This window comes from Lissotriton vulgaris, chromosome 3_1 (genome assembly GCF_964263255.1).
Source record: "Lissotriton vulgaris chromosome 3_1, aLisVul1.2, whole genome shotgun sequence".
NCBI lineage: Eukaryota > Metazoa > Chordata > Amphibia > Caudata > Salamandridae > Lissotriton > Lissotriton vulgaris.
This window is the reverse complement of record NC_141689.1, coordinates 1,480,932,586-1,480,948,828: the sequence shown is the minus strand read 5'-3', so window position 1 is coordinate 1,480,948,828 and position 16,243 is coordinate 1,480,932,586. Positions and strand designations below refer to the sequence as shown.

Genomic DNA, 16,243 nt, shown 5'->3' with positions numbered 1-16,243 from the left:
ATGCAGATTACTGGAATTCAACTATGTAGGCACTAAAAAGTGTATGACAGCAAAGCATTGGCAGTGAGACCAGATAAGCGGAATGCTTGTCATAGGCATCTGGCCAGCTAGGGTAAGCAGGTTAATGAATTATGGTAGCCATTGGATCTGCTGGGCATCTGGAGGATGCAGGCCTTGTGGTGGTGAAAGGGATGAGTGAAGGGGTGGGCCACATAAGATGAAGTCAGTCACAAATGCTGCTTAGCAGCCTTAGGTGTCTCTTCGGTCTTAGAGTATGTGGGAGGTAGGTATTTCTTGGTCTAAAATGGTGCCTTGTAGCCTTAAATGTCTGACATGCTTCCAGTGAATGCAGCAATAAAATGGGAGGGATGGCCTTAAAAGAGGGTAGGTGGTAGGATGAGTGACCTCAATAAAAGTAGTAAAGCCACCAAGGCAAACAGGAAGCCTAAGTAAGGTAGACAACCCACTGGGTGGGCGCAAAAGGAGAGCAGCACTCAAGAAGGGGGTTGAGCTTCATGAAAGGGGGCACCCATCAGGTCAAAATGTATTTGATGTTTCTTGTATTTTCATATAAGGGAATGTGGTGTGGCAATTTTGGATGGACTGTCGCTTTATAGAGTGCTGGGCGGTAAAATATTTGGATATGGATGATCATCATCTGTAATGGCGCATACATACAAAAAAAGGTGTGAAGATGGTCGCACTGATTGCTGGCACCTTGTAGAATGAGAACACCAACAAAGGAACGCTGCAATTATGGGCATCTGGCGAGGATGGAGGCCTTTATCAATGCGGATATCCTGTTAACCAGCCTTATATGCTTTGGCTGAGGGCAGCATTAGAAGAAGGCAGTCAAGGGAGGTTTGGATGGGAAATAGACATCATAGAATTAGGCTAGTCTAATGAGCTACCCAGGAGCCCTGTGTGTTTGACACTCCAGGGTGGGTGAGTTATGTGGGTGGTAGGTGTAGGAGGTATGGCAGTTATTTTAGCCTGATACCTTTATGGGTCTGGCCTGCTAAAGATTGGGGAAGTAATATGACAGATGGGGGTGGGGATCATCAATGACAGCAGCCGATGGTACAATGCCACGAAATGTATGTACATAAAGCTGCATGTCCTAGGGCATGGATGTGTGTTTAGGCGAATCCATACAACAGAAGAAGGTATAGTGTCCAGGCAACAATGCACCATCATTGAAACATCTCCCAGAACCTTAAGACTAGGACTGCTGAGTTCCTTTTAGAACCACTTCACTCTGTGCAATATGGTGGCTGTAATTACTGGATATGAGAGAGGGTGGTTATATGGCAAGCATCTGATTTATTCCAGCTCCTCCTGCAGATCTTTTTGTCAGTCCAGCACTAGGGATATTTGCCTAAAACATCCTCTGGAAGAATCAAGCATACAGCTTCAAGGTATAACTTTGAGGGATGATCTCAGATGCAGGATCACTAGTTTCACACTAGACGCATTTCCCAGAATGAAGGTGTGTTAACCCATAGGAGTGGGAAAATCTGACAATACCATCCTGCTAAGGATGACTCATCGGAACCAAGATTAGATGAGTACATTAGTTTTCATAAGGCCGCAAGGCAACAGAAAGCACACCCCTGTGATGTCTTGGAAGAAGTCCCCATATTATCCCACGAGAGAGAGCTCGACAAAGGCCACAAGTCTTGAGGGAGTACGATAACTTTCATTTTTGGCCCATATTTAAAAATTCTGCTAACAAGGACGGAAATCCAGGATAACCTACAAGAGCCCATCACACAAACAATCAGTGACACATGAAGTAACCAGATCTAGATAGACCAAAAAAATATGAAACCAGCTGGAGGTCAATTCATTTTGATGTTGCACTACTCCTCATTTAACAGTCATACTGCACTGTAGTGAGCAATGGCGGTTTGAGACAAACAGAAGCTAATGAATGAATGAATGATGGGCATTTAATATAGTGCACAGCTTCTCAAAAAGAGTGTTCCGGTACTGACCGATCAAGTGGCAGGATACTTGATATGCGACTAAGTTTTAAAAAGCCAAGTTTTAAGAGGTTTCTTGAAAATTGAAAGTCTTTAGATGGCTCTCACATCAACAGGTAGTTGGTTCCATGCCTGTGCACACAGGAACCCAAAGGACCTGCCCACCCTATGGGCAAAACAAACTTTGGGGGTACGGAAAATCTCAGAGGAAAAAGATATTAAAGTCCATGCTGCAGTGTAGCGGTTAACTCGCTTGCTAAGATAGGTTGCTCCTTTTCCATGAAAAGCCTTGAAAAAACCCACTAGGGTTTTGAATTTAATCCTTTCTTTCAGTTGCAGACATACTTTTGCACCACTTGCAGGCGATGGATAAGATAACCGGGTAGGCCCACGTACAGGAGGTTAGCATAGTCCAGTCTTGATGTCACCAAGGCTTGGACCTCTATTTTCCTGGTATCTGTTGTCAAGAGTGGAAGGAATGTTTTTAACACCATCAGTGCTGCAGCAATTCCCCCTCTATGCTGCAGATCCTTTACTCCCTTTGTTCATGACGAGCTCAGCTCGTCATGAGCACACGAGCAGTGTACTGCATGACGAGCTGAGCTCGTCATGAGCATCAAAGGGGCTAACATACATAGCATGCCAAAGCATGAGCCTACCAGAGCTTGAACCTGGGTCCTCGTGGAGAAGGCACTATCCCAAATGTAAATGTAAATGTGTTGTATTTGTATAGCGCGAACAGTAACCCGTAAGCATCCCGGCGCTTGTACTCCTTGTAATGCCTAGATTTTTAACCATTGTTTGAACTTCGCGTTGCGGCAACAACTCTTCCGGCCACCATACATTCCAATTACTCACTGCAGGTTGACCAAAAAGACAATCTCGGATTTATCCGGATTGCAATTCAACTGATTCACATTAAGCCTTTGTAAGACACGGTATTATGTTATCACCATCAAAGTCAGTTCCCCTTTCGCAGGTGAAAATCAGTTGAGTATCGTCCGCATAGGATATAATCTTAGCACCGTTGGCCTCTGCCAAGGGCGCCATGGGGGACATATAAAAGTTGAAAAGAGTAGGGCTAAGAATGGATCCCTGGGGTACTTCTACATTCATGCTAGGCATGGGGGATGAAAAAGGAGGTATCCATATTTTCTGGGATCTGTCCTGCAGAAAAGAAATCATCCAGGCCAGTGCTGTCCCAACCATACCCAGTTTTTGTCAGTCTGTCAATAAGTGTCTTTGTGAGATAGTACTGAATGCCACAAACAGGTCCAGCAATAGGAGAACGCCCCTACGACCCTGATCCAATTTTTCACTGATGTACTCAGTCACTTCCAACAGGGCACTCTCAGTTCTATAGTTAGCCCTGTAACCATATTGGCACGGATGAATCAGATTATTAAAGCTTTCTGTGTGATCTGAAATAACTTTATTCACGTTTTTCTAAGATGGGATTGGGCAACCTTCTTTTTTTAACTCAGCTGAGTGGGGGATTCTTTCTTAATCGCCGAAGGGGAGGTGAAAGATTTTACAATGTTGAAAATTTCCTTTCCCTTATTGTGGGCAGTGTCTAGCTTCGCCTGCAGATAATTCTTTTTGGCTTCTTTCACCTGAAGATTGTGTGATTTCATGGCAGCCTTCCTGTCTTCCGGTGAGTAATATTTGTGCCACTTCCTTTCTAGGCCTCTATATGTACTTTTACTCACTCTTAGGGATTCATTAACCCCTTGTGCGCGGCCGCGATTCGGCCCCTGTGCGGCACATTCCGATCGCGGGTGCGGTCATGACGGCCGGGAGCCGTCATCAGCACACGAGCACTGTGTGCCATGACGTCTTCCGGCCGTCATCAGCATGGAAGGGGTTAAACCAAGTAGTGGGAGGACGGGTCATCCTTGAGGTATGTGAGGACAGAGGAGCAGCAGCTTCCGTGTTGGACTTAAGCTAAGTTTCTAGTGCAGTGGCATCGGGTTCAAGATCACCAGATAGCACTGGGACGGACAGTTCCAGAGCCTCCACCAAAGTGGGAAGAGACATTTTATGGAAGGCTTTAAATTTGTGTTCTGTCCTGAAGCTAACACACTTCAAACAACCAGTGGATCACAATCCCTAAACCAAATTTTAACATTACCCAAAGCAAGTCATCACAGCAAGCGGAATCTCAAGTCTTCATTACTTTAAGGTAACAAAGTAAAAAGCAAGTTTGCATAATTCTATAAACAATGTTCAACGGAGCATGCTTGTTACTCAAACACAACAGATCACCATGTTTCCTCTGCGGTGATATGGATACTAACTTTGTCACTGTTGCTACCTGTAAAGAAGAAGAAAGTGTTTCACGTTACAACACAACCAGACGGGGTGTTATTATCCCTTTTGGGAAAACCCTGCAGGTCTTAACAATATATTTCATTTCTCTATAAGATAACTGATCTGTCTTAAAATAAACATTGGTAAAGACAACAGCAAAGCAGTGTAAGGCTGGGCCACAATCCATTTCCATGAAACAGCAAGAACCTTCATGTGCAAAGCATAGGTTTCAAACTGCCCTAAGTGGAAAAATAAAATTGGGATTTATATCCAAGCTACTGTCTGAGCTGTACGGCATGGTGGTGGTGTACAAAATATAGTATGTAAGAACATTTGCATCGATGTATTGACCTCAAGTTGATGACATCTTCCCTTTCCATGATTTTACATCAAGCTTGTCCTATTTTCATCCTCTTTGTAATAGAGGGGAAGGTTTTATTGTTCCCCTATATGAGACGTGAGATACATTATGCCTTCGCCTGTTTCATTGGGTTCACAAATTCAAAGGGTCTTTTTGAAAAGTATGAGGGATGATTGGGATTTAACGGCCAAGTGGAGGATTTTGCTAGGTTAGACAGTGGTTATATTGGTTTTCTAAGATCCAGGTGAACTATTTTTGCTTAAATAACTTTGCAGTTGATAAGGCAATTACAGATAGAGTTGAAAGAGCAAAACCTCTACACACCCATATATATGATCATGGTTCTGTTTCTCTCACACTAAGCTTCTCCCCAGATTATCACCAGGCACGACATTTCACAGCTGATTACTCAGTAGTTCCACAAGCCCCAATTGTGATATTGGGAGGGCTCACTGGCTAGACTCGAAATAATCAAATTCTTAAATCATCACTTGGAATTTAGGGTATTATTCACCCCAGATCTGTTCCAAGTTTAAATATTTGTCTGTTGTTATTGATAACAGGGCTTTTATGGATACTGCCCACAGCCTGAACTGCTAAACATCTTCTCTGTACTGCATTCAGTTGGTGATAGACCAGACGACATGCTTAAATTTGTTGCCCCACAATCAGTGCTTAATTTGAGGCTGTCTTTTCCTGTGCTCAGCACCGGCACTTAATTGTTAGCACCAGCGCTTGGGACAGTCTGCCACAAGGTGGCACTGTCTAGGTAATTTATAAATGATCACAACAACAGTTAATTATTAATGCTATATTAATTAAAATTGACTATTACCTGCCACCCAAACCATTCTTATTGCTTGAGGACCCGAAATAGTCCGAACTGTCAGACTTGCAAGCGTGTGATTGTTAGTAGCTGTGTTGTTACTATCACTGGCAGCGCTGGTAGGGGCCATGTGTGGTGGAAGCTGCAGTGGCCTCCTGACGAGAGCCCGGCCACTTTTATTTTTCACAAATTAAAGCACTGCCCACAATACTGAAAGAAAATGTGAAATAGGAGCTTTCGGCTCTTAAGCATTGGTATTGGACTAGGCAGGCTATAGTGTTTCTGTACTTAGTCAGAGAACTACGGCAAGTATATATTGATGTATTATATAGAATAGTCCTCCGTTGAAGACAATTTTATTTTTCTTCATCAGTAGGGTAGTAGTAAATGCCGCTGAAGCGATCATAAATCAAAGCAAAAAAAAGTGAACCTCAAATGTAACACTGTAACAGCGGGTGACGTGTCCCTATATTTAGGATTTCTGATGTAAAGTGAGTACAGTGCGTTCTAATATGATGAAGCAGAGTGCCAGAGTGACCTAGTGAAAGGTGATACACTTGGCACCTTACAATCCAGTTCCAATATTACACTGAACACGGTTTAAGCATCTAAAGTCTGCAGGTGGCAGGATTGGTCGAAGAGCTATCCCCTCGTTAAATGCATGACATGGAATGTACGAGGCTTGAATAATTCTAGAAAAATATGGCAAGTTCTGGCCACAAGGCATGCTATTGGATGAGGAAACGTCTTCTGAGACAGAATTTTAAATGAGTCTAAACGGGGTTCGTATAGGTTCTTGGTCAACTATTCCACCAATTCAAGGGGTCGCTACAAGCATCAGAAAAGGGCAACAATTTAGTCCACTCCATGTGGAGACAGACCCCAAAGGAAGATTCTTGCTCGTTCAAGGCCTCATGCAACCCACTTGTATGACTATTAGTATTACATATGGACCCAACCACAATTACACTAGATTCTATTGCACGGTTATGTCACAGTGCCTCCAGTTACAGCTGTGAACAGTGTTGTGGGGAGGAGGTATCGATCTGACGCTGCATGAAAACCTAAACAGCTCAAACACTAGAATGCATCTTCATGGGGGTGCACATGCCACCCTGCTGGACATGATGAAGTTCCATGTTTTGGTGGACATCTGGAGGTTGCGAGAAAGTGCTAAGCAGGATTGTACCTATTATTCGTCAGCCCATGGGTCGGCCTCAAGATTGGATATCTGGCTGGGGACTAAAGATGTGCTTGGGTGGTCAGATAAAGAACTACATCTACTCGGACACTGTCTGACCACTCACCAGTGGTGCTAACACTGCAGATACCAGGCACCAAGCATGCCCCGACTTTGGCGTCTTCAGCCCACCATTCTCCTTAACATGGTTCTCAGAGAAGAAACAACAGGCCATATTTTCATATTTTGATATAAATATTAATTGATTACAAGGGTGCAGAATTGTCTGGGAGGCCTTCAGTGCTCTTATCCAGGGAGGTGTGTATGGGCAAGAGGATAGTGCACATTAAAATCCATTAGAGGCACTCTTACCAAGATGGAAGGCCAAATGAAACAATTCGAGTCTGAGAACATCAGGGTTAACAGACGGGATAGCCTCTGCCAAATACAACTTGAATTACAAGAATTTCACAATGAGGCAAAAAGAGCTGTAGAGAGAGACAACATTCTGGAGAAATATGCAGCAGGCCAGATATACGGTGAAGGCGAACAACCTGACCTTAAGTTGCAGGCTTGGTGAAGCTCAGATGGGTCTGTGTGGCTACTACAGACTGCTGAGGTAGAAGCAAAATTCCTATTCGTAGATATCCTTGCGGAACTTACAAAATATTACAAGCCTTTAGGTGAATCTAGATTTCAAGGGGTTGAAAATGAGATTAGTCGATATCTGGAGCAGAGAAGGAATTGCTCTGCTCCCCGGTTACCATAGAGGACATAATCTGTGCTATAAAAGAGTTAAGCAATGGTAGGGCCCCGGGCAGTGTTGACCTGCTAAGTGAGTTTTATAAGGAGTATAGAAAGCGTTTAGCTCCCTATTTGCTTGACATGTATAATGAAGGGCCCAAGAGAGAGAAGCTACCACCTCACAGATAGAGAAGTATAAGTGATCTCACTGCTACAGCTGAAGCCTGCGCAGGACTGTGGTTCATATAGGCCGCTATCACTTATAAATAATGGCAATAAGATATTGATCAGCAAGGTATTAACCGTCATGCTAGTGTCTTTACTACCTGGACTTGTCCTTATGGAGCAGTTGGGGTTTATACCAAACCGCTCTACCATAGACAACCTACAAAGTTTGTTCACTGTGTTGCATCAGACAGACCTGAGATGGAAGACTGTGGCAATATTTTTGGATGCCACCAAGGCATTCTACTCCGAGTGGCCATACCTGAGAATGTTCCTAAGTAGAATGGGATTTGAGATAGCAATGACCAAATGGATTAGAATACTTCATAATAAACCCATGCCGCTTGTACGGGTAAATTACCATATCTCCGACCCTATCTCTATACAGTGTGGGACTAGGCAGGGTTGCTCTCTATCCCTATTAACTTATGCATTTTCCATGAAACCTTTGGTCAGCTTGCTAAGAGAGGCACACAGTCATTAAGATATCCAATTTGGGAGACGTACGATATTGCCATCCCTGTATGTCGATGATATATTGCTCCTTATTAAAGACCATGAGACTAACTTAGACCCATCCTTATGGAGATCACTATCTGCGTTCTATAGTCAAGACTTAATTTGAATTGGCCCAAAATGTTAATGATGCCACTCCCTGACACAACGACTTTACTTCTCTTACTCTATCCTTCGGGATGGCAAAAAACACTGATTCGCTATATCGGTACACAGGTCCATGGAGATCAGGTGGTGTTTCTAAAGAGAATTATTAAAAACTCATTGCCAAAAGAGAGCCTAATATAGATAGTTGGATTAAATTGCCCATAACACAGGCAGGTTGAATTGTACGTATCTAAATAGTAAATCTATCAAATTTACTAAACCACTTCTCAAACATTCCGATACCATTAACCGAGGGCTTTTTCGAACAATCAAAGTTGACATTTATCACGTTAACTTGGGTAGAAAACAGCTACGGATTAGCTGAAATTTGTTACAGAGATCATATAAACAGGTAGCTTCGCTGCACCACACTTCGAGGCTGGCTATTATATTGTGCAATCACAGTTTGCCATGCAATGGCTTCACAATAACATCCAGTTACGACACTGGGACTTAGGATTGGATTTGGCGGCCCGTCAGAGGCTTACAAATATGATTTTGAGGCCACTGAAGCGGCCTTGAACTGATATACATGTGGTAGATTGTATGATATCGTCATGGGCACAATTAGCCTGAATCTCTGACATAGATAATGTATACTCTCCCCATATAAAACTGACAAAGAACTCTAAGCTACCCATCAACAGTAACCCGCTACGGATACAGAACCTATGGGACAGACAACTTCTTACTACTCTGTAGTTTATCTCTTTGGATGAGAATTTACAAAAGGGCAGCTCTACACCTCCGGCCATGTTCTTTACCTCAGACTCAAGAAGTTAGTGAGGGTTGGCCTTCCCCTCATAGCCACACAACCAGCGGATTAGAGACTAGTTAGTCTTGCTGCAGTCGTCAATAGCCAGCAACACCATAAACTTGATGTACACTACGGTTCTGAAAGACATGCCAAAAGTGGAGACACGTTCCAAAGATAACTGGTCGAAAGATCTGGGGGTACAACTCCCAGATGCACAGTGGAAATGCTGCTGTCGGCACACCAGAGAGATATCTACGAATGGCAGACAGGTTAATTCATTATAAATATCTGCATCAAGTTCACTACACTCCTGTCAAAATGTACAAATATATAGTGGGAGGAAAAATGATAACTGTGAGAAATGTGCGGCTCCAGCTGCAGATTTTATTCATTTAGCCAGAGAGTGTTGAGCCATTGTGGACTATTCCGAGATGCTTTTTTCACACACAGTATGACATGGCGGTATGTTGCCAGACATGGAGGCCCTATTGACCCTCCTGGACTTTGTGAAAATGGCACCCAAGCATAGAATGTCTTGGCATGCCAACATTTGTTCAGACAGACTTGTGTCTGTGTGCAGTAGGTTTGGCTGATTTATGCCAGCTGAGTTCACAGTTATTCTAGACTCATATGTACTGTTGTTACAGAATATGTAGAGAGGGACTTAAAAGAAATAAACTAACATCTCAATCGTGCTCTCCAGTCAACATGACTGACTCCCTCTTGGCATCATTTAACGGTGATGCGTATGTCTGTCCTGAATGTACTGTATTTGACTCGACAGTGGACCCCGCTACAGTGACAGGAATGCGGAGTGATGACGGCCGTGGCCTATCTAGTTGCATCTCTGAGTGGATATCAAATCATATCTTGGCAAGGCTGAGCCGGACCACGGCGTCCATTTTATTACATAATCAAGTTATTCAGGGAGCAGGAATCGTGTTTAGTTCAACTTACTTAAGTCCTCAAGAGTTACTCTTCATCCCTACAAATTGAAACGATTTTAAATGCTATTGAAAGATAAACTGTTGGCACTATGCAGCCAATGTGTGCATTGATAGCCCTCAAGTTCAGCTGAAAGGTGCAGATGGGTCCAAGCACAGCCTTTTAATAATATATATATATATATGAACACGGTATGAGACACATCAGGGAGACTGCCTGCTCCAATTTCCCTAGTCAACATATATTAATAACAGGGCGCTATAGCTGGTCTTAACCTTTCAGCACCTTGCAGAGGAACTAATGGGTCAGCAAATTCCTTTAATGCTAATTAAGTTTCATGCAGAGGTGTGACTACAGTAATGTGGTGTTGGCCCATATCCTCCGCAGAGCACCTACTTGGCAGGAAAAAGCATTGTACCGCATACACTGATGGAGCGAACAAGGCCTCGTATTTATTTTCTATTGAAATGAAGGTTAAAGATTTCAGTGGGGACCATTAATCACGGGGTGGTAGAATCCTATCTTGCTGCCCTGGGCTTGCCTAAATTATGTGAGCCTTTCTCCATACATGTTATTTTTTATTATAATAAAGTGCATTAGAGACATTTCAGAACTACCTTGTTCTGGGGTCAGCATAATTGTGATTGAAGGGGGTTGGGGTTTGTCAGCTTGACCATGACTTGCCGCGGCTCACTTGCGACTCCACCTGATTTTGTGGTGAGCTAATGAGCCTCAGACTCCATGGGGATTCCAGCCACACAAACCACGGTCAGGAGTAAGGCTTGTGGAGAGGTCTTCGAACTGACTTTCTAGCTCATCTTTAATGCATCAAGGCATCCCTCTACCACAAACCGCTAAACTGGCTACTTAGGGAGCACATCTTGTCTCGATGACAGCCTGCAAAATGTCTCTGAAACAGCAAAAATATTCATAATTTGATTGTTTTTTTAGGCACAAGTATTTAACCACAAGCAAAAAGAGATGAGAAGTAGACCGCTGCTCCTTACACCAATGCCAAAAATTAGACTTCTTAGAGAACATGGACATTGAGGTGCAGACAGACGCGGCACAGCCACTAAATATGAGAGGAAAGTGATGATTTTGAGACCCATTAGCCACCACTGCCCACACCGTCCCCTTCTGGAAGTAATTTGTAACAAACCATATTCTGTTGCTGATGCCCTACTTTGCACAAAATGGCGCTTGCTGCTTCTTTCACTTCTTAAGAGTGTGTAGGTTTTAACAGGAATGTTCTGATCAAATTCAAGCGCATCACGTTAGATAATCATACATACAATCGTTTTCTTTTTTTTTTTATTGTTTGGGATTTCTTTAATTAATGATCCATATAGCAGGCACAAATGAATTTCTGATCATCAACAAATTTGTGCACACATGGGACATCGGTGCCCTCAATGGAAAAATCAACTAAAGGATTTCCAGTGTTATGCTGTGTTTTCAGCCTGATATTAACAGAAAAATCCTATTTTGGATAAATCGTTTGACGTGGATTTCCCATGATGCGTTTGCCTTTGAACACAACTCAGCCCGTTCTACATAACAACATTCATGCGTGGTTAACAGGATCACCATTGAGGCACCTACCCGTTTGGCTGTTTGTCACCCGGACTCTCTCTGGCTCCTTGCCGCTGCCCATCTAACGCCTTCGGGGTATTTTCACCAGAAGGCACTTTGGTTGTGGCAGGCTGCCATGGGGCGGTCACTGCAGTCTTGGGTGCGCCCAGTGCTGGGGAGGAGCCCTCAGATCTCGGCTTGCACAAAGCCTGCGTTCCTGGTGTGGTGGGTGGGGTGACCGCACCCAACAGAGACAGGGCCGAAGGCTGGGGGGAGGCACGAGGTGACACAGATGCTGATGTGGTGGCAGTGAAGGCAGAGGAAGGCGATGGGATGGATGTGACCTTTGGAGATGAGGCAGCGCCAAATGGGCGTGGCGCCTTATTGTAGGCCACACTCGATGTTGATGTCATTTTTGGAACGGTAGCAGCAGGAGGCGCTATAGGCACAGGTTTATATACTTCCTTCGGAGACTCTCCCTATTTAAAACAAAAAGACAGACCACAAGGAAAAACACTCCAACCACATGCAGTGAATGTTACGCTGACATCTACAAGGTGGGCTGGGTGTCAAAAAGCCACTTTTGCTGTGTGGCGTTAGTAGCAAACCACTCTATCGATCAGTGACAATAAAATTGTGCAATCACACGACGTGCTTATTTATGGCAATCACTGGCAGCAGTAGCATGAGCAGAAAAACACTCAAATAAAGCAAGTATCATCTCAACCAAAACATAAAACACAATTAGTGAGACTTTACAGTTTGACCTTCTAGGATTCCTATTCTTTCTTAAGGTTCCTGCTGATCTGTTCCCATTTGTCTTTCTGAGAATAGGGATTAAATGTGGTAATTGGTTCTGCTAAAGCTCTAGGTCTATTGCTAGGTCTGTTCTGGGTGTGCCTTCTTGGCCCACGTGCTTTCCAAGTATTTGTCGTCACTGGAGCAGCACATGTACGGGTACCATTGCTACCTTCCAAGCAGGAATGGGATTGCCTCCATGAACTTCTCAGGCCTCTCTGTGTTGTCATATTGCTGAGGAGGAGAGGTTGGGCAGGTAATGCAAAGCCGCGAGGGTGCCCCTTGTCACGTATGACACCTACAGCCACCACAGGCTTTTTAACGCACAAAGCTTTGTGTGAGGGTCTATTCAAGTATGTACTGTTTGATGGAAAAAGGTAAACTATGTCATAAGTGGAATACGTTATCAGCTGTTTACAGACACAAATCCACAGTTAGTGGAAGTGGCACATTGGGATAAATGTAACATGTGAACGCGCACTGTGGGAGGCAATAACTCCCTTCCTGCTCTTCTCACTAACTTAAGTGCGACAGAATACCAGAAGCACAGTGGGTTGCGATTCAACAATATGAAGGAATTCAGAACGTATAGGTGATGTGGTGGAGCGCCTAGAATACCATGAACCTCACCTTGTGTGCTTTAATGCATAGGATAATCTGAAAAAGACCAATTGACTACCTTACCCATCTAAACATAATTGAGCACATGTAGCTTCCAAGGAGCCCCATCTGGAAAATCCACAACTTTAGGTGCAGAAAATGGTACCAAACACTATAGAGCACTCTCTTTTGTAGAGGACAACAAGGCCAATGACATACCTAAGCATGTTAAGGGCCTATCAGCAGGCTACATTTGCGAGCAGCAAATCAGTGTTTCAAGCACTCAGCTTATCATCCAAGAGGATGAGTACCATTGATTAGGGACAATAAGCCCCACAGCAGTGGGTACTAAGAAATACTACTCTTTATTTTTGTTGTTACTGTTCATTTCTAGCCAAAACCCTATTCTGCCTAAAGAATGCTTTGGTGGTGATGGGTTCATGAATTAGAATACAGAATGAACACCAAGCGTGTACTGCATAAAGATCATCCACAGACCAACTAGGCTACAACAACTCATTTCATTGGCATATCCATGTCCCACTGTGGTTTCCTGTAATTCTGTCACGTGATTAATGTTATTCTGTTTTACATTACACTGTGCGCACTTGAAGCTAACACAGAGCCCATTGAAGGAAAGTGTGGCAGGAGATGTCCTGAATCACATTATAATAATAATAATAATAATAATAATAATAATAATAATAATAATCCACATTTGTAAAGCGCAAACTATCACCCGTTAGGGTCTCTAGGCGCTGGGGGCCTTCGGGAACATTAAGCAAGCTATTGCCCAGAGTCACATGGTGCTGGGCTGACCTGCCGCCGGCCCCGGGGATCGAACCGTGATCCCCAGATTCCGGAGTAGGTCACCCTGGCCGCGGCGCCACACATTCCTAACTTCTCAGAAGGAACCATAATGAAGGTCGCAAAACAGAGCAAGCCGACAAGACCTGCCATTGTCATGGAGTTTCCATTATGCTATGGAGATGTGTGTTCTCCGGCACAGGCAGTGCACGCTCTCTCTCCCCTCTCTTTTACTACATGGCGAAAGACATCGGTTTAGCTGAATAAACTCTAGGAATGGGAGAGTGGAGCCTATCTTTTATTGGAGAACCTAGAAGTTGCACAACTCACTGTTGTTGCCGGAATGGATGAACTTCCCTTCTGCGGAGGGTTGGGTGCAGCAGAAGCTCTGGAAGATAAAAAAAATGAGAAGGAAATGTCAATTTAAAAAGAAAGCTCATCAATTCATGGTGATAAATACATACATCCAACCTAGGCAACTGCATTGTCAAACATTCCAATCAGTCATCTGAATATCTTTGTTAGGGGCCAAAATGCCAAACCCTAAGCACAAAAGGCAGTACTAGGGCAGATGAATGCCAGACTTGCTGCCTGCCTTCTTTGAGGTATCAGACACCGCCACACATACATTAGGCACATAAAGAAGCAGGTACTGGGAGTCACATGGATAAATGATTATCTTCTAGAACTGCATGGCCATCTCCACATTGAGATTCCGAAACACCCAGTTCTCCCTCATTCAGATGATGTTTTAATACTAGGAACCATTATACAGGTCAGGAGGCGCGATCTCTCAAGTATCCCGAATACGTTGTTTCTTACCGTGCAAAGACTTTGAGAGATAGTTGGGCCACCCCACAAGGCAGAATGGGGTTAAATATGCTTCTGCTCATTGGTTTTCATCATACATAATCTTTACAAATGTTAAGTAATGCTCGAAACTTCCAAGAGTACTAACAATTTCATTTGGAATTACAATCCACTAATTTTATAAGTGGCTGCCTGGAGTGTACATAGCCATTCTCCTGACCGACACAGGACGGTGATTAGCTTCCTCACAGAAACCTGGCGAAATGCGCCTGATTTTTATATTGATAAAAGGCTCATTACACACCTGTGTGTAATACACCTTGCTTTCAATGCGCCAAATGACTATTTCGCATTTACCAAATGAGGTTAACATGTGGCAATGTTCTGAGGGAAGAAGGTATGATTTTTGCCACTATCATTTAACACAACATGTCTTCCTCAACTGAAACTCGACTTCCAGGCATGTTTTGATATATATATATACTACTATTGTTGCAAACACATCAAGATATCTTCTTTTATTCCAGATTTCTCAAACTTCTGAAAGTTCTAGTCCACAAGAAGTGTTTTGTAAAATATGTGTAACCCAATTAATTCATCAGGGCTTTGGATAGTATCCGTTTCTGTACGATACAAGCAGAAAATATACGGGACATCAACACTGCAGGAAACAACTCCTTTTCAATAAACCTTCTCTGCGTAAAACCCTCACCAACAACAACTTTCACCCCTACATAGATTTACATTGCCATTAAGATTTAACTTTACGCACATACTTTTAATGTATAAAGCCCTGATGAAGTCATTGGGGAAAACGGTTTGACAAAACGCGTATTGTCTGGCTAGAAAATTTACAATTTTCAGAAATCATGAATAAAAGAAGAATTTCTTGATGGATTGAGAAGATAATTTTATTTAAAGTTGAGTGCTTGCAACCATGGTATTGAATATAGGGACTCCAAACCCAACCTTAGATAGCATGGAAGAGGCTGCCCTCCCATCTAGCAGAGAATACAAGAAGTAACCAGCAGAGATTGGAAACTTATATTGCCTCTATACTTCTAGTGTTCGCCGACATTCCTCGGGTCATCCCAACTGGCTCATGTTATGCAATGTTAATATCACCCAACCACCTCACTTACAAGAGATTAAAACCTACATCTAATGTGCATATGTGCATCAGATCCTACTGAAGCTACCATACAGACAAATAATAATTAGCGCTTCTTAGCATTTCCATTAACAGGGTCAATCTCAGTGTTCTAATAGTGTGGGAATTACATAGCGTGTTTCTGTTTGAACTCTGCGTGCAGTGTACGGGGTAGGCCCTGTTGGGACACTCTGAGGAACTAGCACTGGTGAATTGTCTGAGGGTCTAAAAGAAATGGGGAGCTTCAGTATCTGGAATTCGTGAGTGGTTAGAGGATCTGGAACCCGTGCACAGTGTCTGGAGCCAACAGTTGAGGGCAGCTTGAGGAGGGGCCTCTAGAGGGCCGTTTCATGTGCATAGTAAGCCTGGAATCAAGTTCACATTCTTGGTCTGTGCGAGAACTTGCACGAGTGAGGAGTGTCAGGAGTTAGTACTGGTTGCAGTGTGATGCGTCGGCACTAGGGAACAGAGTGGGCAAAAAAAGTCCTTGTGAACGATCACAAATTT

General features: G+C 43.4%; 1 protein-coding gene across 4 annotated transcripts in view; it reads right to left on the bottom strand.

The window, feature by feature from the left end:
• PDLIM5 (PDZ and LIM domain 5) overlaps positions 1 to 16,243 on the bottom strand; it is a 597,783-nt gene that overhangs the window by 303,871 nt on the left and 277,669 nt on the right. For 3 of the 4 annotated variants that reach the window (XM_086961943.1, XM_086961942.1, XM_086961945.1), the window contains exons 4-5: positions 14,107 to 14,164; positions 11,602 to 12,050 (exon numbers count right to left, since the gene is read on the bottom strand). In XM_086961943.1, the coding sequence (XP_086818069.1) occupies positions 11,602 to 12,050; positions 14,107 to 14,164 (507 nt within the window). Of the gene's footprint in view, positions 1 to 4,282; positions 4,300 to 11,601; positions 12,051 to 14,106; positions 14,165 to 16,243 lie in introns of all 4 variants that reach the window. The other variant, XM_086961944.1, reaches the window with a different exon arrangement.